The 19,686-nt window shown below is 43.4% G+C and overlaps 1 protein-coding gene across 1 annotated transcript in view; it reads right to left on the bottom strand.

Annotated features, from left to right (window-relative positions):
• Positions 1–6,583: 6,583 nt before the first annotated feature.
• Positions 6,584–19,686, bottom strand: part of shtn1 (shootin 1) — a 40,082-nt gene continuing 26,979 nt past the window's right edge. Inside the window, exons 10-15 of the mRNA XM_069174645.1 lie at positions 19,422–19,545; positions 18,939–19,021; positions 15,317–15,420; positions 13,438–13,488; positions 9,787–9,907; positions 6,584–6,758 (exon numbers count right to left, since the gene is read on the bottom strand). Coding sequence (XP_069030746.1) covers positions 6,727–6,758; positions 9,787–9,907; positions 13,438–13,488; positions 15,317–15,420; positions 18,939–19,021; positions 19,422–19,545 — 515 coding nt within the window. The 3' untranslated portion in view covers positions 6,584–6,726. The remainder of the gene's footprint in view (positions 6,759–9,786; positions 9,908–13,437; positions 13,489–15,316; positions 15,421–18,938; positions 19,022–19,421; positions 19,546–19,686) is intronic.

Here is a 19,686-nt window from a genome sequence, read left to right as displayed (position 1 = left end):
CAGCGTTTGCTTCAGTGGAGTGAGGAGTGACTGAATGAGGAAGATGGAGGGGACTCTTTGAAGTGTGCTGCTGATGAATCTGGTTAGAGAGGAGACTTTGAGCCACAATGACATTTCCTCCACGCTGTGTGAGGGGGGGATTGAGAGCTGGAAATTGCACCTCACTGCTAAATGAAGCATAAAGCTTTAATTAACAGCAGCACACAATAGGTGACGGACATTGGCCACAGTTCACAGCTCTCATGTTTCACTCCCTCACTCAAGGAAGTGCCTGGGAAATGCAGGCAGGTGTCGGGGAAAACAAAACAGCGTGAGAGCAGCCCACCATTGTGGTTAAATCAGCAGCGCAGTCATTGTGATTTTCAAAGGGCACAGGCTGATCCTTGCTCCATACCTGACACACACCCAGCCCTGACTGAGGCTTTACGGGAAAATCCAGCCTAACACACTTTAACACTGTTACAAAACAGACAGTGAGGAAGCGGTCTGCACGCCTGGACTCAACGAAATGTTTTAAAGTGTTGCTCTTCACTGATGGAACTTCATTTGTCATGTGATTATGATTTTGGCAACATGGATACTGCAGAATCCGATGACTACAAATCTCCAGCTAACTGTAAACATGAGGTTTTAGTTTCTACCCAAAGATTTAACAGGCAGAAAGCCAGCAAGAATCATACATTTAGTAAATTAGACGCATCTGTAAACAATATTTCCAGAGAAAGGAGTGTCCATTATATTCAGAGACTATCCGTCTTTAATGGACATTCTGATTACAATCCCTGTCCTACAGATGATATTTATACACTATAGGGAATTTGTTTGCCACCTGTGTTGCGAGGAGAACATACATGCTGCATGGATTTTGCTCCAAACCATCGTAGTATGTTTCTGAGTAAACAGAGTTTATAACTAAGAACAGAGAGAAATTTGAGTCCTGCTTTGGCTTTAAGAACAGTTCAGAGCCCCCAAACAGTCCTGGGCACACCTGAACCCTCCCAAGCAGCTGGCTGATGTCACTTGCCTCGGGCCAGATGTTTAGTTGAGCCTCGGTGTCTTTGAGGTTGCCGCTGTTCTTCAGGGTGCCCTCATAATGTTTTCCAAGGCGTCGGATCCCTCGTTCTTGAATCGTTGGAGTCTCAGAACTTTGAATGCTGAAGATGTTTAGTGTCAGCTTTCCTGTCAGGATAGTTAGGCTCCTACATTTTCCTGGTTTGAGTTGCATCCGTGCCCACATAGCCATCTTCTCCAGTGAACTTAGGATCCATCGGGTTCCTCGGATCGATGGACACATCACCGTTATATCATCCATGAAAGCTCTACAGGCCCAATGTCCTGTATCGCCGTCTGCTTTTGGCCCTCTACACTGCATTCCTCCTGCCTTTAGAAGTAGATTCATGGCAGCAATGAACAGGACCACGGATATTGGACATCCTGCCATGATGCCCTTCTCGAGCCTTTGCCATTTTGTGGTGAAGTTTCCCACAGTGAACCTCATCTTCAGCGAATCCATGTGACATCACCAGGTTCGTTACTTCTGGTGGTACTGGGTAGTGCTCCAATGCAGTTCAGGTCAGCTGGTGAGGTACACTTGGGCAGGCTTTGGCGAGGTCTGGCCATCCCACTGAGAGCATGTTGTCATTACTCTTGGTTTCCATGATGAGCTGGCTGATCACTGATGTATGTTCCAGACATCCAGAGTATCCCGGGATTCCTCCTTTTTGGATACTTGCATCGATGTACTCATTGGCGAGTAGATACGATGTTAGTCATTTCGCAATGATGGACCAGAATCTTCTCCCTTCGACATTTGCTGTGGAAGACGTCCTGCCTGGTTCCTGTCCCCAAGAAGACGACTCCATCTGGCCTCAACGACTACCGACCGGTTGCCCTCACATCTCATGTGATGAAGGTTCTGGAGAGGCTGATCTTGGCCCACCTCAGGCCGCTGGTGAAATCTTCTCTGGACCCTCTGCAATTTGCGTACCAGCCTCATGTGGGAGTGGACGACGCCATCATCTACCTGCTGCAACGAGCTCAGTCTCACCTGGATGGAACCGGTGAATCTGTGAGAATCACCTTCTTTGATTTCTCCAGTGCATCCAACACCATCCAACCACTGCTACTGAGTGAGAAGCTGCGGGTGGTGGGGGTGGACACGTCCACCGTCTCCTGGATCACTGACTACCTGACAGACAGACCACAGTTTGTCCGTCTGGGCAGTGTGCTGTCTGATATGGTGGTCGGTGGTACTGGAGCTCCTCAGGGAACTGTTCTGTCTCCTTCCTGTTCACCTTCTACACAACTGACTTCCAGAACAACTCAGAGTCAAGACATCTGCAGAAGTTCTCTGATGACTCTGCAGTGGTAGGATGTATAAGGGATGGACGGGAGGAGGAGTCAGTGGACGGTGTATAAGGGATGGACGGGAGGAGGAGTCAGTGGACAGTGTATAAGGGATGGACGGGAGGAGGAGTCAGTGGACGGTGTATAAGGGATGGACGGGAGGAGGAGTACAGGGCAGTAGTGGAGGACTTTGTGGAGTGGGCTGGTAGAAATCACCTCCTCCTGAACGTGGCCAAGACCAGAGAGATGGTGGTCGACTTCAGGAGGAAGACGACGGCTCCACAACCGCTGAGAGTTCTGGGAGAGGAGGTGGACATGGTGGAGGAGTACAAGTACCTGGTGTCTCCATGACAACAGACTGAACTGGAAGACCAACATCAACGCTGTCTACAAGAAGGGGATGAGTCGACTCTTTTTCTTGAGGAAACTTCGATCCTTCAATGTGTGCAGCAAGATGTTGGAGATGTTCTACCATCTGTTGTGGCCAGTGAACTGTACTTCGCTGTGGTCTGCTGGGGGAGCAGCATTGGAACTGGTGACACCAACAGACTTAACAAACTGGTTAAGAAGGCCGGCTCCATCATCGGCTACAAACTGGACAGTCTGGAAAAGGTGGTGGAGAGGAGGACGCTGAGGAAACTATTGTCCATATTGGATAATCCTGTCCACCCTCTCCACCACCTGCTGCAGGGACAGAGGAGGACGTTCTCCAAAAGACTCCTCCAGCTCCGCTGTCACAAGGACAGATACAGGAGATCATTCCTGATACAGGAGATCATTCCTGATACAGGAGATCACTCCTGATCCAGGAGATCATTCCAGATACAGGAGATCATTCCTGATACAGGAGATCACTCCTGATACAGGAGATCATTCCAGATATAGGAGATCATTCCTGATCCAGGAGATCATCCCAGATACAGGAGATCATTCCTGATAGAGGAGATCATTCCAGATACAGGAGATCATTCCTGATAGAGGAGATCATTCCAGATAGAGGAGATCATTCCAGATACAGGAGATCATTCCTGATAGAGGAGATCATTCCAGATATAGGAGATCATTCCTGATCCAGGAGATCATCCCAGATACAGGAGATCATTCCTGATAGAGGAGATCATTCCAGATACAGGAGATCATTCCTGATAGAGGAGATCATTCCAGATACAGGAGATCATTCCTGATAGAGGAGATCATTCCAGATAGAGGAGATCATTCCAGATACAGGAGATCATTCCTGATAGAGGAGATCATTCCAGATACAGGAGATCATTCCTGATAGAGGAGATCATTCCAGATAGAGGAGATCATTCCAGATACAGGAGATCATTCCTGATAGAGGAGATCATTCCAGATACAGGAGATCATTCCTGATAGAGGAGATCATTCCAGATAGAGGAGATCATTCCAGATACAGGAGATCATTCCTGATAGAGGAGATCATTCCAGATATAGGAGATCATTCCTGATCCAGGAGATCATCCCAGATACAGGAGATCATTCCTGATAGAGGAGATCATTCCAGATACAGGAGATCATTCCTGATAGAGGAGATCATTCCAGATACAGGAGATCATTCCTGATAGAGGAGATCATTCCAGATAGAGGAGATCATTCCTGATACAGGAGATCATTCCTGATCCAGGAGATCATCCCAGATACAGGAGATCATTCCTGATAGAGGAGATCATTCCAGATACAGGAGATCGTTCCAGATACAGGAGATCATTCCAGATAGAGGAGATCATTCCTGATACAGGAGATCATTCCTGATACAGGAGATCATTCCTGCCGACCGCAATAAGACTGTACAATAACTCACCTCTGGCAAAATCCATCACACAACAATAACACTGTTGACTGTGTTTCTTGGTTGTTTGTATATAATATAGATATATACTGTACTGTATATACTGTGCATTTTATATTTTATATTTATATTTAATGTTTTTTACTGCTATTTTGCTGCTATTTTATTGCTTTTCTATTATTCTATTATTATCTTATTGCTTCTGTATTCAGTTTTTGTGGATCTTATAAGTGGCGCCTGGAGCAGATCCTGCTCGAGCTTTTTCCACTACTTCCCTTAGTTCATCAAGGGAGAAGTCTGCCGTGCTGAAAGGGTCGTCCCCCAGTGGAATGTCTCTGCTGCCACACTGTCCTCCACTTCTTCCTTAGAACACATCAGCCTCCTGTTTTTGGCCTCTTCGAGGAGGTCAGCTGTGAACTGGAAGGGGTTGTTAAAAAACGCTTCTCTCTCTGGGTTCTCTGGATTGTCTCTGCCCTGCAAAGATTAATTAGGTTTTTCTGCGATCTGCTGCTGGTGATTCATACAACCGTGATTTCCTCTAAAAGTCCTCTAGACTTTCAGATTCACCTCCTCTTCTTATGCTGTGGGCAGGTTGAGCAGAGAAGTCCGGAGAGTTGTGGTTTGCCTCCTGTCCTCCGCCGACTGACCAGCAGTTCTAATAAACTCTGAGATAGCTCTCAGAGAATCTGAAAATCAGGTGCTTTGTGTTGCTGTAGCTGCTCTTTGCACCAAAATACAATGTATGTTTCATATTTTAGATTTCTAAAGGTACCCACTGTTTGCATTTCAGCTTTAAAACAGTTAGCAATATCTTAACCAGCCTGAACTACCTGAACGGTTGTTAGTTAAGAGGTGTGCTTGTTAAAAGTTAACGGAATTACTTCGTGATACGTTTGAAACCATCAGTTGTATTGTGTCGAGGTAGTGTGAACAACTCTATTCACCTACTTTAGTAATCTTTATTATGGTAAGAAACACTCAACTCCAGCCAGTCAGTCATCACTTAAAGACATTAAGGTCAGTCAGACTAGAAAAATTCAAGAGGTTTGAAAGTGAAACTGTCTCTCGTGAGGAGCATCGTGAGGAAAAGACCGAGGCTGTGTTCCACTTCTCTCATAGTGCTGATACACACTGATGTTCTGCTCTTTCCAGGAATGACCAGAGTATTTGAAGGCATCATGCGCCAACATTAATTGTTTTAACCAGAATTGAACATGTTTTTGTGTCCTCTGTTTAACACACACAATAAACATACTGATGGATTCAATCCAGTAGGAGTATTGGGGTACGTTTGTGTGGCGTTCAGGGACAGCTGCAGCTTCCTAATACTTTAGGTTGATGGCCCCTCCCTTTCTGCTCTGTAGCCGAGACGGAGACCGTTGAGTGTTCAGTTTAGTTTTGAGGACACCTTCCAGGTACTCAGTGCACTGCATGTTTCCATACTTGCCAGTGTAACAACAACTAACAGCAGCTCAGATTAGAGCTTCCAAGAGTTCAGGTAGCCTGATTCACACTGAGGAGACTGTGTGACTCCGGCTGTCATGGTTGAACTGCTGCAAAGAAACACGACTGAGAGACCAATGAGAAGAGAACTGCTTGGACCAGGAAACACAAGAAATGGACATAAGACCAGAGGAAATGTGGACTTTGGTCAGATGAGTGGCAGTATGAGATTTTTGGTTCCAACTAAGAGTAAAAAAATAATGAAAAATACTTGACTGAGTAGTGGTGTCCAAACTTTTGTCAACTTGTATTACAGAACAACTTTATTTCAAGACTATAATTATGTTGTTCTTCAAAGCTTAAGACGTTTTGTTTTTTTACCTTTTGTCTGATGAAGTTGTGTTAGAACTACTGTTATTCCAAAGTGTTAAAAGTTTCAGAGATCCATGTTTTACAGTGACATGACCACAACACAACACTGCAGCCCCCTGCATTGTTTTTAAGCAGGTCTATTTTTAGTTTGATGTTCACCGAGAAAATAATTTAAACGTTTTTTGTTTTAAATATCCAAACATCTTAAATTTGGCACAACAATCTGCAGGGTGGATGCAGCAGAAATGAGGCAGCATTCAACATACATTGTTGGCCTGAGACGGTTGCCAATGAGTAAGGGGAACAGTAGCAACTACATCTACCACTGTGGCTTGTAATTGTTCACTGAGAAGCTACAAGGGTAACGCTGGTCTCGACAGAACAATTCAGAGACATACTCTGGCTGAAGCTCAAGGCTGCAAAACCAGCTCCACTATTCCTCGCAGTGCAAACAATAAATTGGGCTTTTAGAAGCTGAATGAAACCTGAAAAGGTGGCGTGGGCTCTTTTATTTCAGAATTTAAACAGGCTCAATGTAAATCACAGCCCCAAGAACTGATTAGATTTTTCTGATGAGAACTCATTTCAGCATTTTACTGACTGATCATAACACAATCAAATGGTTTTTTTTTAAATGTACTATACATACATACAATAAAATGAAAGCAGACATGTTGAATTGTGATGCCATGGGACCCACATCCAGGCTGTGTGTGGTTCTGGTGTGCAGGCTGAGCTCGGTCCGGTGGCTCCGGTCACACTGCAGGAGACAGGAGGGGATGGAGACCTGCACAAAGACACACTCTCATTAAAACAGTGTTGTTCCTCTTCAGTCACACTACCACAGGTAAGAATGAATCTGCTGGGATTCTGCTGATGAGGCCACACTGACATGATGTTGACATAATTAGTTTTTTCTATTTATAACACGGTAACACAAAAAGTCAAAATGGTTGAAAATTGCTCAAAAACGGTTCACGATCACTTTTTCTTACATTATTTTTTTTAATGATGAAATTTAGTGCCCTATTTTCACACCATTGCAAATCTGTTCTAAGCACGTACCCAGGCGTGTTTGCAATTTGGTGAAAGGGCTTTTTTCCAACACTTGCACTGCTGTTATTTTCATAGCTCAACATGAACCCGGCAGCGCCGAGATGTGAAGAACAGCACAACAAGAGGTGTGTCGGTAAAGATGGACTCGTGCAGTGTAATTTTGGTGTCAATTTTAAAGTGAATTTGTGCTTCTGCCAGCTCAAACCAGGTCTAAGTGCAACGCAAGGCTATTTTCATGGCTGTAAAAGTGCACATGAACAGACCTATCCAAAAACCCACTGACAGGTTTGGTGGATGTCCTACATATTTAATCCCACTTACAAAAATAACAAAACACATTTTTTTGAATGCAAACTTCTGATTTAGTCAATAATAAGAAATTATGCCGACTCTTGTGTATGAAATTTGATGTGAATCAGGCAGTCATGACAGCAGCCAATCTCAGCTTATAATACACTGCTCCAAAAAATAAAGGGAACACTTAAACAACATCCTAGATGTCAATGAATGAAATCTTCCAGTTCAAATCTTGATTCATTACATAGTGGAATGTGTTGAGAACAAAATAACATCAGAATGATCAATGGAAATCAGAATCATTATCCATGGAGGTCTGGATTCAGAATCATACTCCAAATAAAAGTGTAAAAATCAGATCACAGGCTGATCCAACTTCTGTGGAGATTCCTGAAGACAAGTCCAAATGAGTCTCAGTAGTGTGTGTGTCCTCCACGTGCCTGTATCACTCCCTACAACGCCTGGGCATGCTCCTGATGAGACCACGGATGTTCTCCTGAGGGATCTCCTCCCAGACCCGGGTCAAAGCATCGGTCCGCTCCCGGACAGTCTGCGGTGGACGTGGCGTCGGAGGACGGAACGAGACGCGATGTCCCGGATGTGCCGGATTGGATTCAGGTCTGGGGAACGGGCGGGCCGGTCCGGAGCATCGATGCCTTCATCGTGCAGGAACTGCTGACACACTCCAGCCACATGAGGCCGAGCATTGTCCTGCATCAGAAGAACCCAGGACCCGCTGCACCAGCAGATGGTCTTCAACGGGTCTGAGGATCTCATCCCGGGACCTAATGGCAGTCAGGGTACCTCTGGCTAGCACACGGAGGGCTGCGCTGCCCTCCGAAGAAACGCCTCCCCAGACCGTCGCTGACCCGCCGCCGACCCGGTCCCGCTGGAGGACGTTGCAGGCAGCAGAACGTTCTCCACGGCGTCTCCAGACTCCGTCACGTCTGTCACATGTGCTCAGTGTGAACCTGCTCTCATCCGTGAAGAGCACAGGGCGCCGACGGAGAAGCTGCCGATCTCGGTGTTCTCCGGTAAAGTCCGGTCGCCCCGCAAGGTGTTGGGCTGTGAGCACAGACCCCACTTGTGGACGTCGGGTCCTCGTACCGCCCTCATGGAGTCTGTTTCTGACAGTTTGAGCAGAAACATGCACATTAGTGGCCTGCTGGAGGTCATTTTGTAGGGCTCTGGCAGCGCTCCTCCTGTTCCTCCTTGCACAAAGGAGCAGATAGCGGTCCCGCTGCCGGGTTGTTGTCCTCCTATGTCCCCCTCCACGTCTCCTGGTGGACCGGCCCGTCTCCCGGTATGTCCTCCGTCCTCTTGACACTGTGCTGACAGACACAGCAAACCTTCTTGCCACAGTGTACATTGATGTGCCATCCTGGATGAGCTGCACTACCTGAACAACTTCTGTGGGTTGGAGACACCTCATGCTACCTCTAGTGGTGAGGACACTGGCAAAATGCAAAAGGGACCAACGATCGTCCAGAAAGGACGAGGACAGAGAAACGGTCTGTGGTCACCACCTGCAGAACCGTTCCTTTATAGGGTTGTCTTGATAATTGCCTCATTTCCACCTGTTTGTTCCATTTGTACAACAGCAGGTGAAACTGATCCTCAATCAGTGTTGATCCTAACTGGACAGCTTGATTTCACAGAAGTGGGATTGATTGGAGTTACATTGAGGTGTTTAAGTGTTCCCTTTATTTTATTTTTCCCTTTGACGCTCACAAAACCCTTGAGGCTCAATACTGAGACTGTTGAGGCTGCTGCATCCTTTGCAGCAGTCAGTTTTAAAGGGGATAAGACAAGGTAATTTGATTGGCCAAGATCAAAGTCAGCTGACATATCTTTTAATTTTCCATTTTTTTCTATTTACCACTGCAATCCACTGCACCACAGATGTGCTTGCATTTATGTTGACCAAATTACCAAAACAGTCGACCTGCATCCACTCCCAACACAGAGAATTTAGACCTACTTTAAAAAAAAATCTAGATTGATGAAAAAAAAAGAGCCTTTCATCACCAGAACTCAGGCAGCATCTGTCTGCAGAAAGATACAGCATTTTAAGATGTGTTACTGGTGACATGTTGAAACTAGTGGTAATTATAGCAGAGGGGATCTGTACCGTACACGTAGAGGTAAACGTTAAAGAGATTTAGATCATGAGATAAGTACAGTTTGGTTTCCGTATGAGTTGATTATATTCCCTTCAGGATCTGTCACAAACATTTGAATGAGCCCATAACACAATTTTAACTGATGTTTGACATTTTTTTTTTTAAAAAGAACGTTTTATTTTTCTCTTTTTTGGAGCTAATGAGGCAGTTCTGCGACCTGCTGGAAGAAATCTGATGAAAGGAACACATAAGACCAGAAAGTACTGATTGAATGAGCAAAAAACTCATCAGGATGATGCAACAATCACCACGTCTTCGACCCGGTAATACGGAACTTACTAGCGTTGTGTTGAGAGTCCAGCACATCCCGCCGTCTTAGCAGGATTTTCTGAAGCTCCTCATCGTGCTTTCTCGATGGGGTCACTGCCTTTGGTTGCGGAGAGCTTCTATTGAAATTTTCCTGGACGGTTCCACAAAAACACATTTACACATACAGATGGCCTAGTCAGGAAAAACAGCTGCAAAGTAGCCATCGCATTTTAAAATGAGTCAATTGTGAAGAAAAACATATAGTTTTAACTTTGTGTTTTTACTGTTACTTCTCTACATCTGACTTTAATTAACAATACAAAAGGAACACAATATATGCTCATTTATGTTTCCAAAACAGTTGGGACGCTGTGTAAAGCAAATAAAAACAGAATGCAATGATTTGCAAATCACATGTTTTATGAAAAATATGTGCTTATTTTGAATTTGATGGCAGCAACACTCGTCCGAGAATCGCCAACTTAACATGGTGGAGGGGTTTGAGTGGCTCCGTGATCCCGGGAGCTATGTTGTCTGGGGCATCAGCCCCTGGTCGGGTCTCCCAAGGCAAACTGGTCCCAGGGGAGAGTCCAGACCAAGACGCCAGATGAACAGCAGCCCACAGAATGTAGCCACCTCACCTAGATCAGGCAAACCGGGACACCCGCCCGGAGCCAGACCTGGGAGGGGAGCTCGCCCGCGAGCGACTGGTGGCCGGTCCTTCGCCCATGTGGCCCGGTTGGGCTCAGCCTGATGAAACCACACCCCTGTGGACCCACCACCTGCAGGGACAAGCATCGAAGTCGGGTGCGATGCAGACCGGGCAGCAGGCCGGGCTGGGCCGGAGGCTCGCCGGCAGCACAGACTAGCTCTAGGGATGTGGAAATGTCACCTCGCCAGCAGGGAAAGAGCCGTAGCTGGTGCAGGAGGTGGAGCGGTAGCAGCTAGATATGGTTGGGCTCACCTCCACGCACAGCACTGGTTCTGGATCCAAGCTCCTGGAGAGGGGCTGGACTATGTCCTTTTCTGGAGTTACCCAGGGTGAGAGGTGCCGGGCGGGAGTGGAGATACTCACGAGCCCCCGTCTGAGCGCCACCATAATGGAGTTCTCCCTGGGGAACAAGAGGGTCGTTTACTGGTACTTTTGAGTACCCATGGACTGGCAGACCGGGTTGGTGGTTCCCATTTGAGTTGCTCCAACTATCGGGGCAACACACTACTCAGCCTCCCGGGCAAAGCTTATATCAGGCTGCTGGAAATGACTCCAACCGATTGTGGAACCTCAGATTGAAGAGGATCAGTGCAGATTCCGTCCCGGTTGTGGAACAGTGGACCAGATCTTTACCCTCGCAGGACTACTGGAGGGTCCTGGGAGTTTAACCATCCAGTCTACATGTGCTTTGTGGACTTGGAGAAGTCTTTCAAATGTGTCGCTCTGGGATTTTTGTGGGAGGTGCTGCGGGAGTACGGGGTGCCTGAGCCGTTGCAACGGCCCATCCGGTCTCTGTACAACCGCAGTAGAAGCTGTGTTCGTATTCTCGGCAATAAGTCAGACTCGTTTCCGGTGGGTGTGGCCTCCGCCAGGGCTGTCCTTTGTCACCGGTCCTGTTTGTGACCTTCATGGACAAGATATCTAGGAGCAGCCAGGGGGAGGAGAACATCAGGTTTGGGGGTCTCCGGATCGTCTCTCTGCTGTTTGCAGATGATGTCGTCCTGTTGGCCTCTTCGGACCTTCAGCACTCACTGGGGCGTTTTGCAGCCGAGTGTGAAGCGGCGGGGACGAGAATCAACACCTCCAAATCTGAGGCCATGGTTCGTTCTCTGCTGGAAACCGGTGGATTGCTCCCTCCAGTTGGGGACGGAGTGCCTACCTCAAGCGAAGTAGTTTAAGTATCTCGGGGTCTTGTTCACGAGTGAGGGGAGGATGGAGCGGGAGATCAACAGGTGGATCAGGGCGGCAGCAGTAAAACAGGCGCTGCACCGGTGTTGGTGAAGAGGAGCTGAGTCAGAAGGCAAAGCTTTTGATTTACCGGTCGATCTATGTTCCGACTCTCACCGATGGTCACCAACTCTGGGGGTCGTGACCAAAAGAACGAAGTCGCAGCTACAAGCGCCTGAAATGAGTTTCCTCTGTAGGTGGCCGGGCTCAGCCTTAGAGATCGGGGAAGGAGCTCGGACATCAGGAGGGAGCTCAGAGTTGAGGCGCTACTCCTTTGCATTGAAAAGAGTCAGCTGAGGTGGTCCAGCATCTGATCAGGATCCTCCTGGGCGCCTCCTTCTGGAGGTTTTCCAGGCACGCCCAACTGGCAGGAGACCTCGGGGAAGACCCAGAACACGCTGGAGAGATTACATATCCCATCTGGCCTGAGAACGCCTTGGGATCCCCCAGGATGAGCTGGAAAATGTTGCCGGGGAGAGAGAAGTGTAGGCTAACTTGCTTTGCCTGCCGCTAGTGCGACCCGATCCCGGATAAGCGGAGGAAAATGGATGGATGGAACCAATACATCTCAAAAGAGTTGGGACAGACTCAACAAAAGACTGGAAAAGTTGTGTAACGCTAAAAAATAAACCTGGTGGAACATCTGACAACTAATGAGGTTACCATGGCAACAGGTCAGTAACATGATTGGGTATAAAAGATGATTTCAGAGAGGCAGAGTCTCAGCAGTGAAGATGGGGAGAGGTTCACCACTCTGAAGGACTGTGTTGGAAAATAGTTCAACAATCTAAGAATAATGTTCCTCAACGTAAAACTACAAAGAATTAGTGGATTTCATCGTCTACGGTTCATAATATCATTAAAAGATTCAGAGAATCTGGAGAAATCTCTGAACACAAGGGACAAGGCTGGAAACCAATATTGGATGGTGGTGATCTTCGGGCCCTCAGGCTGCACTGCATTAAAAACACACTATTCTGGAGTGGAAATCACTGCATGGGCTCAGGAACACTTGTGAAAACCATCGTCTGTGAACACAGTTCATCGCTGCGTCCACAAATGCAGGTTAAAACTCTCCAAAGAAGAAACCAGATAGAAACATGATTCTTTTTGGAAAAAAGACAAGGGAGAACCTGAACTGTTGAGCAGCTGAAATCCTATATTTGGCAAGAATGGGACAACATTTCACTTTCAAAACTCCAGGAACTGGTCTCCTCAGTTGTCGGTGTTGTAAAAAGGAGTGAGGCAAAAAAGTAGTTAACATGCTTCTGTCCCAACCTTTTTGAGATGTGTTCCTGGCATCAAAATCAAAATGAACATATATTTCTCACAAAACAATAAGATGTCCCTGTTTCAACATTTGATATTTTGTCTTTAGTCTATTTGCAAATAAATATGAGTTAACATGATTTGCAAATCATTCCATTCTGTTTTTATTTACACTTTACACAGTGTCCCAACTTTTTTGGAAACAGGGTTATAATCTTCCAGTCTTCATCTTCTATGTCTAGTATGTAAATACTGACTTTATATGTTGCAGTATTACTCTTACAGTATGTCAAATATTTGACTTATTTTACAGCTTTTGTTGTTGCTGTTGAAATATATTTAACATTAACTCTGGTTTAAGCACTGTGTACAGTGTAGAAAACAAAGTCTTTCCTGATGTAAAAAACAGTGAAAGTTCTTCTAATAAAATATAGCGCATGAGGACATTGATTATTATTTTAAAGTCCCATTACCATGATTCCTTTAAGTTCCTGAATGGCAGAATTAGAGGGCAGCCTCTCCATCTGATGAAAGGAAAATAGGAAGAAAAAGATGGATTTGGTAAATAAATAGCAGTCTGACACATTATACTTATTTTTCCTCATTCAGCACTTAGAGGCTAAACTGCACCTCTTACCACAAAGACGAGACACTGTGGGCAAGCATGAGGACGTATGCTTTCTCCAAGAAGCAAATGTGTCAACACACAATCATTTTGAGTCACATCAATTTTCCCATCCTCATTATTTATAATTACCTTGTAGAGCAGGTCCTAATTCTATCTAATTTGGCAGAGTTGTTGAGGCGGAGGAACAAGCAGACTAAAAATGTCTTGGCCATATGTCATGTTTTATCAAAACAAGAAGCTCTTAGATAATCCCACACACTGATGGATTTAAGAGCCCCGAACATTATATGCTCAACAATGTATGAAAAACTCTCTCAGGACTCAGAACACTGGACGTCGGCTGCAGGTGGTTTAGTTCAGCGATTTCACCAAAAACACATTTTCCATCACAATCACACACATCCATTATCCATCCATCCCGTACATCCATGGCGCTCCAGTTTTATGTTTTCATGTCCTCTGTCTGTCTTGTGTTTAATATTCAAGGGGAGTTGTCTCTGCAGTTTGGACTCAGCTCTTTCTTTTCCGACTCACTGCGGGCTTTTCTTTGTTGGTCCAAATAACTAAATCTTCTGCTGATTTGTCCAATTAAACAGTGAATGTAAAACATACTTTGGTGTTCTCTGACCACAAACTGATGGTTAACAACCGCAAACAAGAAGACTTCCAGCTTCACAGTGTGTTTTTGGAAAACCTAGAAACTGTTTGTGCAAAATGTGAGTTGCCCCTTCAGCTATCTCAGGTGCTAAAACCATAAAACTGATCTCAAAGAGATTAGCTCTCAAAAACGTCAGTTCAACACTCAAATCCACCAGTCTAACAAACTAAAGTTTACCTTGAGCTGTCACTGACTTTCTATTTCACTGTATTCAAGTGGTTCATTTAACTGGTGTAAAGTCTGTGTGCGTAACAGGCAAAATATGAAATTCTTTATTGATTATGTCAAATATATTTAATGAAAAGCAGCAGGGGATATATCATATTATTTAACAGGACTATGTGAAAAATGTTGAAACAACAAAAAAGGCTTCAGTATTATTTTCACTATGTATTCTAATAATATCCCAACAGTGACTTGAGACATGAAAGATTGAAGCTAACATACTTCACATTATGTTGTGACCTAATGTTACAACATCTTAAAATATTTCCATACTATTTGTCTGTCATCTCCCTTTTGATTTTAGTCCATTTATCTTGGTATATAAATATATTTTTAATTTAACATAGTGAGACATTCTGTCTGTATCTTCTCTCTGACCTTGCACATTAAGTTTGTGATATATTTCTCTCATGTCATTATGGGTACAGGGCATCAACGCTGTGCTTTGTTGTTCTCTTTGCCAAAAAGAAAATAAAGAAAAATTGCTAATGTTGGCAACAAAGAGGGAATCATCAAATTATGGGAGAAGAAATAGAAGTAAAAATTACACAATGAATGGAAAATTGTAAATAAAGACAGGGCTGTTTTGCTGACTTTTTAAAGCACATTATTCTTAAACAATAAACAAATGTAGATAGTTTATAACGTTTCAATGTGGGTTGTGTTCAAATTGCTTTTAACAAATACAATATCACTTCAAATTCACTCAGACTTGATTATTTCAAAATGTGACGGCCGTATTGGAGCGATAACCGTCACAGCAACTCAAAGAACACAGCATTCATGAAGTAAAAAACACATGTCAGGGTATTATATCATTTAAGAAGATCACTGAAGTCACCTGTCTCCTGGTCCTGTTGGGTGACTGGCTCACAGACCGAAGTTGAACTCCTTTCTTGATCCTTTGCATCATTTCGTCCACTGCCTGCTGCCTGACATCCACGTCTGACAGTGACAGACACACAAGTTAGAGAGACAGATCTCACCTACAAACCAGAAACTTCCGTTGTCTTTTTCAACATATCATTTTTTGGTTCTACCAACATTAAATGGGAAACAGTGCCAAAAGTCATATTTCGATTTAAAGATTTTGAGCGGTATGAGGCACTGTGTAATTAACATGCATGTTTAGCTCTGCAGTTGAAGTTGATTTAAATGTAAAAGCTTAAAAATGACAGAAGCCTCCAGGAGTGATTGACGATGTTTCTGTTGGAGAAACTCCAGGTTTTTCTTTTTTTACTGTCCATGTATGTTGTGCTGTATTATATTGTACCGCATTACTGTATTATTGGGAATTCCACAGGTGGATTTGTCTGTAGACATAGAACAATTAATTATAGTTGTTATGGCCACTAATTTTGCAGAATTCCTATTACACCTGTAGAGTTCAGAGCCTTCATAATACGTGAGGTTACCAGAATTATTCTAGACTTGATGCCCCTTACGCTGTACCAAATTGTAATTTTTTTATTCTGAAAACACACACTATTCAACCAAAAGTTTTACAAGGGGAAGCTCACAAAGAGGAGAACAAAAAATTGAATTCTGCAATAATGCCACCCATTCATGAAGAAATGTGAATATAATTTTTTTTTACGTAGAATATTCAATGGCAGACACAATGGAATGATTGTCACTAAGATGCCTTTAAAATATCACACAAAAACTATTTTGTGTTGAAGTAATAGTGAAATATTTTCCTCCAATGCTCAAAAAGAGACTATTATTTAGGTGTCAGAGGAGAAGATCCTTGGGTGGCACCTATTCAGCCCTCTATTCCAACAAATACCCCGTGCATAGTGCCCAATTCAGGCCTCACATATTCAAAAACTATTAATGAAAATGAGGACGCGATATAGCCTGTTCAGTCAACACGGATGTCCTACCTGCTCCAAGAAGTCAAGGCTTTCCTTTTGTTTGCACAAATTGAAGAATTTAACATCTTGACCTAATAGGCCAATGATGGAGCTTTTGAATTTGAATTTCTCATGCAACATTTGCTACAACATTTGTCCTTCTGCACAAAAGTGACTTTGAGTTGCAAAGGAAGAGCTCAAAAATTTGAATTGTGAAAGGCAACATTGAAGATAGATTCTCCTACACTGAAACATGTGGAACAAAGCCGCCCGGAGGAGAATGAAATACAAAATGAACATGCACCTCATAAAGAAGGAAAAGAAAAACTAAATGATTGATTTTGGAGACACTATGAGGAACAGAAGACGCAGTTTTTCCTCTCCTGCTGTCATGAAAAACATTCATCGGAACAAAATGCAGGGGAATATCTAAATAAACATAAACTTAATCCTGACTAAATCATTTTCAAAATAGGGCTTTATTTTGGGGTTTTCTGTCCGTCTGTTCAGACGTCCGTCCCACGCTTCTAAACACAAAATCTCAGCGCGTCTTGACTTCACTGTTTTTCAGACGAAATGAGCAGATATTTTATGGTCAAAGGTCAAAGGTCACTGTGACCTCACAAAACCCATTTGTGGTCACAGGTCAAGTGTAAATGACAAAAAAACAGACTAATTGGATAAAATGATAGGGTGATGACATTTTATATCCATCATAATGTTCTGTAAAAGCACTTTACTGTCCATTACTCAATCAATCAATTCATTTCAATCAATTCAACTCAGTGTTCAACTAGAAACTGTGGTGACTGTATCGTGTGTGCTGTCGGCTTTGAAGCATTCATGTGAAGCATTCATGTGTTCGAACTTGTAGCTTCTTTGCAGAAAGCTCCTAATTTGAAGCATCGTCTACTGTGATAGCTATACATTTGTGTTTCATCAGAGCTCTTTTGACCAAGTATCTGAAAATGTACAAAAGAAATCCTTGAAAGAGTTTCCCACATATATTATATCAGTCTGGACAGACATAGATGTGAACTGCAAGTTGACATAGAACAGTGAGACAGCAATTCTTGTAACTTTATAGTTTTCGGTGATCATGTGACACTTCTGTTTATCATTGTATGTTTATCATTGTTTATCATTGTATCATCATTATTGTACCTATAATGCTGTTGTAGTGAAAAAAAAATTCCCTTGTGGGATTAATAAAGTAACTATCTATCTATCTATCTATCATTTTAGCACTATTTTGGTAAAGTCAGTTCTTCTTCTGTTCTTCTGTTCTATTCTTTTCTTCTTCATGACTTGATGTATTTTTTACATTTCTTGCTCAATGTCACCATCACAGTCAAAACTGATGTACTTACAGAGCAGGTTGAAGGACACACATTGTGGAGTGTTCAGCTTTTTGAGAGCTGTTTTGTATTCATAGAATTAGAGAATTAGTCAAGAAACTGCAGAGAAAACTCTGACAGTGAAGCTGCTGGCTTAAGAAGGAGCATCTGATGGAGTATTAACAGTTTGAAAAGTGGGAAAGGTATGATGGATGTGTTTATAATGCATAAAAACTCTAAGTGAGGGATTACAATGTTTGTCCAACTAGTATCTGCTTATAGATCCTTAGATCCCTTATAGTTTTACCAAATTAGAACCAAATAACAACAGTAGCTGAGAGAAAACATCATCATTGTGGTATATAATTATCCCCCAGAATTAAACAAAAAAAAAAATCCCCAAATAAAAAACATATAGCCTAGCAACCCAGTATCACAGCAAAATGTGAAATAGCTACGCTTTGGCATATTTAGGTGACAGTTTCACGTTTTGTAAGTGTGAAACTTACAGGCACGCAAAAGTAATGTAACAAAGGATTATGTGACCAAGTACAAAGGACATTTTTCTTCAGTATTAGGAGGCATGAATCATAGTAACAAATATGTTGATTTTTTTTTTATAACCCCAACATTGTTTTTTGTCACAAACCCCAACCATGTGGTGATTTCCTAATCCCAATCATGTGTTTTTTCTAGAAGTTTCATTTCCCTGTAAATCATGGCTGTATGCAGGCAGTAGGTTTCATCTTCTTCCACTACAGGAAAACGTGAAACTGTCACAGCTAGATAGGCCAAAGTGTGGCTATTTCACGTTTTGCTGTAGTGGACCGGCATATCTATTTCACATTATGCCGAGATTGCGAGTTAGGTTTATCACAGTAGTTATACATGGTGACTAGTTCTTGCCTTGTCCAAGATGTACAGTAGTAATGTCGTGAACCTAAATGTCTGTTTCACTTTCAGTCAGACTCAGAGACAAATGGTGAAAAGCATCCATGTAAAAATTCACGTGTATTTGAAAAGCGGTAGGAGGCTTGTGCTGCTTGTCCCGTTCATAAAAAAATTTAAAAAAGTCTTTACTGTTTATACTGTATAACCTTCTCTGTAACTGTCTTTAAACTGCATCCTGTTATTCTGCATGTTGTAAAAAATAATGGACATAAATAGGCCTACTGACAATAGTCCTTTACCACCTAATAAACAGGTTTATATATACAGTATATATATATATATATATATAATGCACCTTTCCTTAATGTTTGCCGTGTACCTGGTGTCTTGGCAGAGTCCTGGTCCACCAGCGGGATGTCAGTACTGATGTCTCTTCTCTTTCGAATCAGTGACAACAGTGAGCTGTTGGGAAAGACACAATCAAATCTGTGACCCCCTGGAAGCAGCAGTCTAAATAACAACCAGCTGATCACTGCAGCCACAAATGAAAGATTACATCATTATCATACATCAGTTTGTTTCTCATTTTGAACTTTACAAAGAGATTAGAGGTGCTAAAAAAAAAATCAAAATCATGTACAGTGAACAAGTGTTCACAGTGTCAAACTGCGCGTAGACGGAAGTGATGATGGACTCTATAGATCCTCAGAACCAGGATGTTTTAATACGCCCTGTACTGTAAGCTGCTTACCTCACATACAAATCTCCTTCAGAGTTGGTAGTATGTCCCAATTATGAAAAAATAAAACCAGTTTAGAATCTGATAACTTGTATGTACAGAGCAAACTGTGAGAGATCAAACCTCAGAGGGTTGGTAGCTGCAGGTCGGCCTGGAGGAGGGGGAGGCGGAGGGGGAGGTGGAGGAGGAGGTGCTGGAGCTGGGGGTGGGTTGATAGCTGCCTGGAGTTTCTTCTGGAGCTCTTCAACTAGCCAGTCGAACACATCCAGTCACAGTACACAAACAGCAACAGCACCAAGGACAGAAAGATGGAGCTACAGTCAAAACCGAATAGTCTTCCAGGCTGACAAAAGAGAATCTCACGGTCATACATTAAATCAAATGGAGC

Source organism: Embiotoca jacksoni, unplaced genomic scaffold, assembly GCF_022577435.1.
Source record: "Embiotoca jacksoni isolate LCO1_2020_lvr unplaced genomic scaffold, fEmbJac1.0.p SCAF_60, whole genome shotgun sequence".
Lineage (NCBI taxonomy): Eukaryota > Metazoa > Chordata > Actinopteri > Embiotocidae > Embiotoca > Embiotoca jacksoni.
Note: the sequence above shows the minus strand (reverse complement) of the source record. Positions and strands in the feature narration are given on the sequence as shown.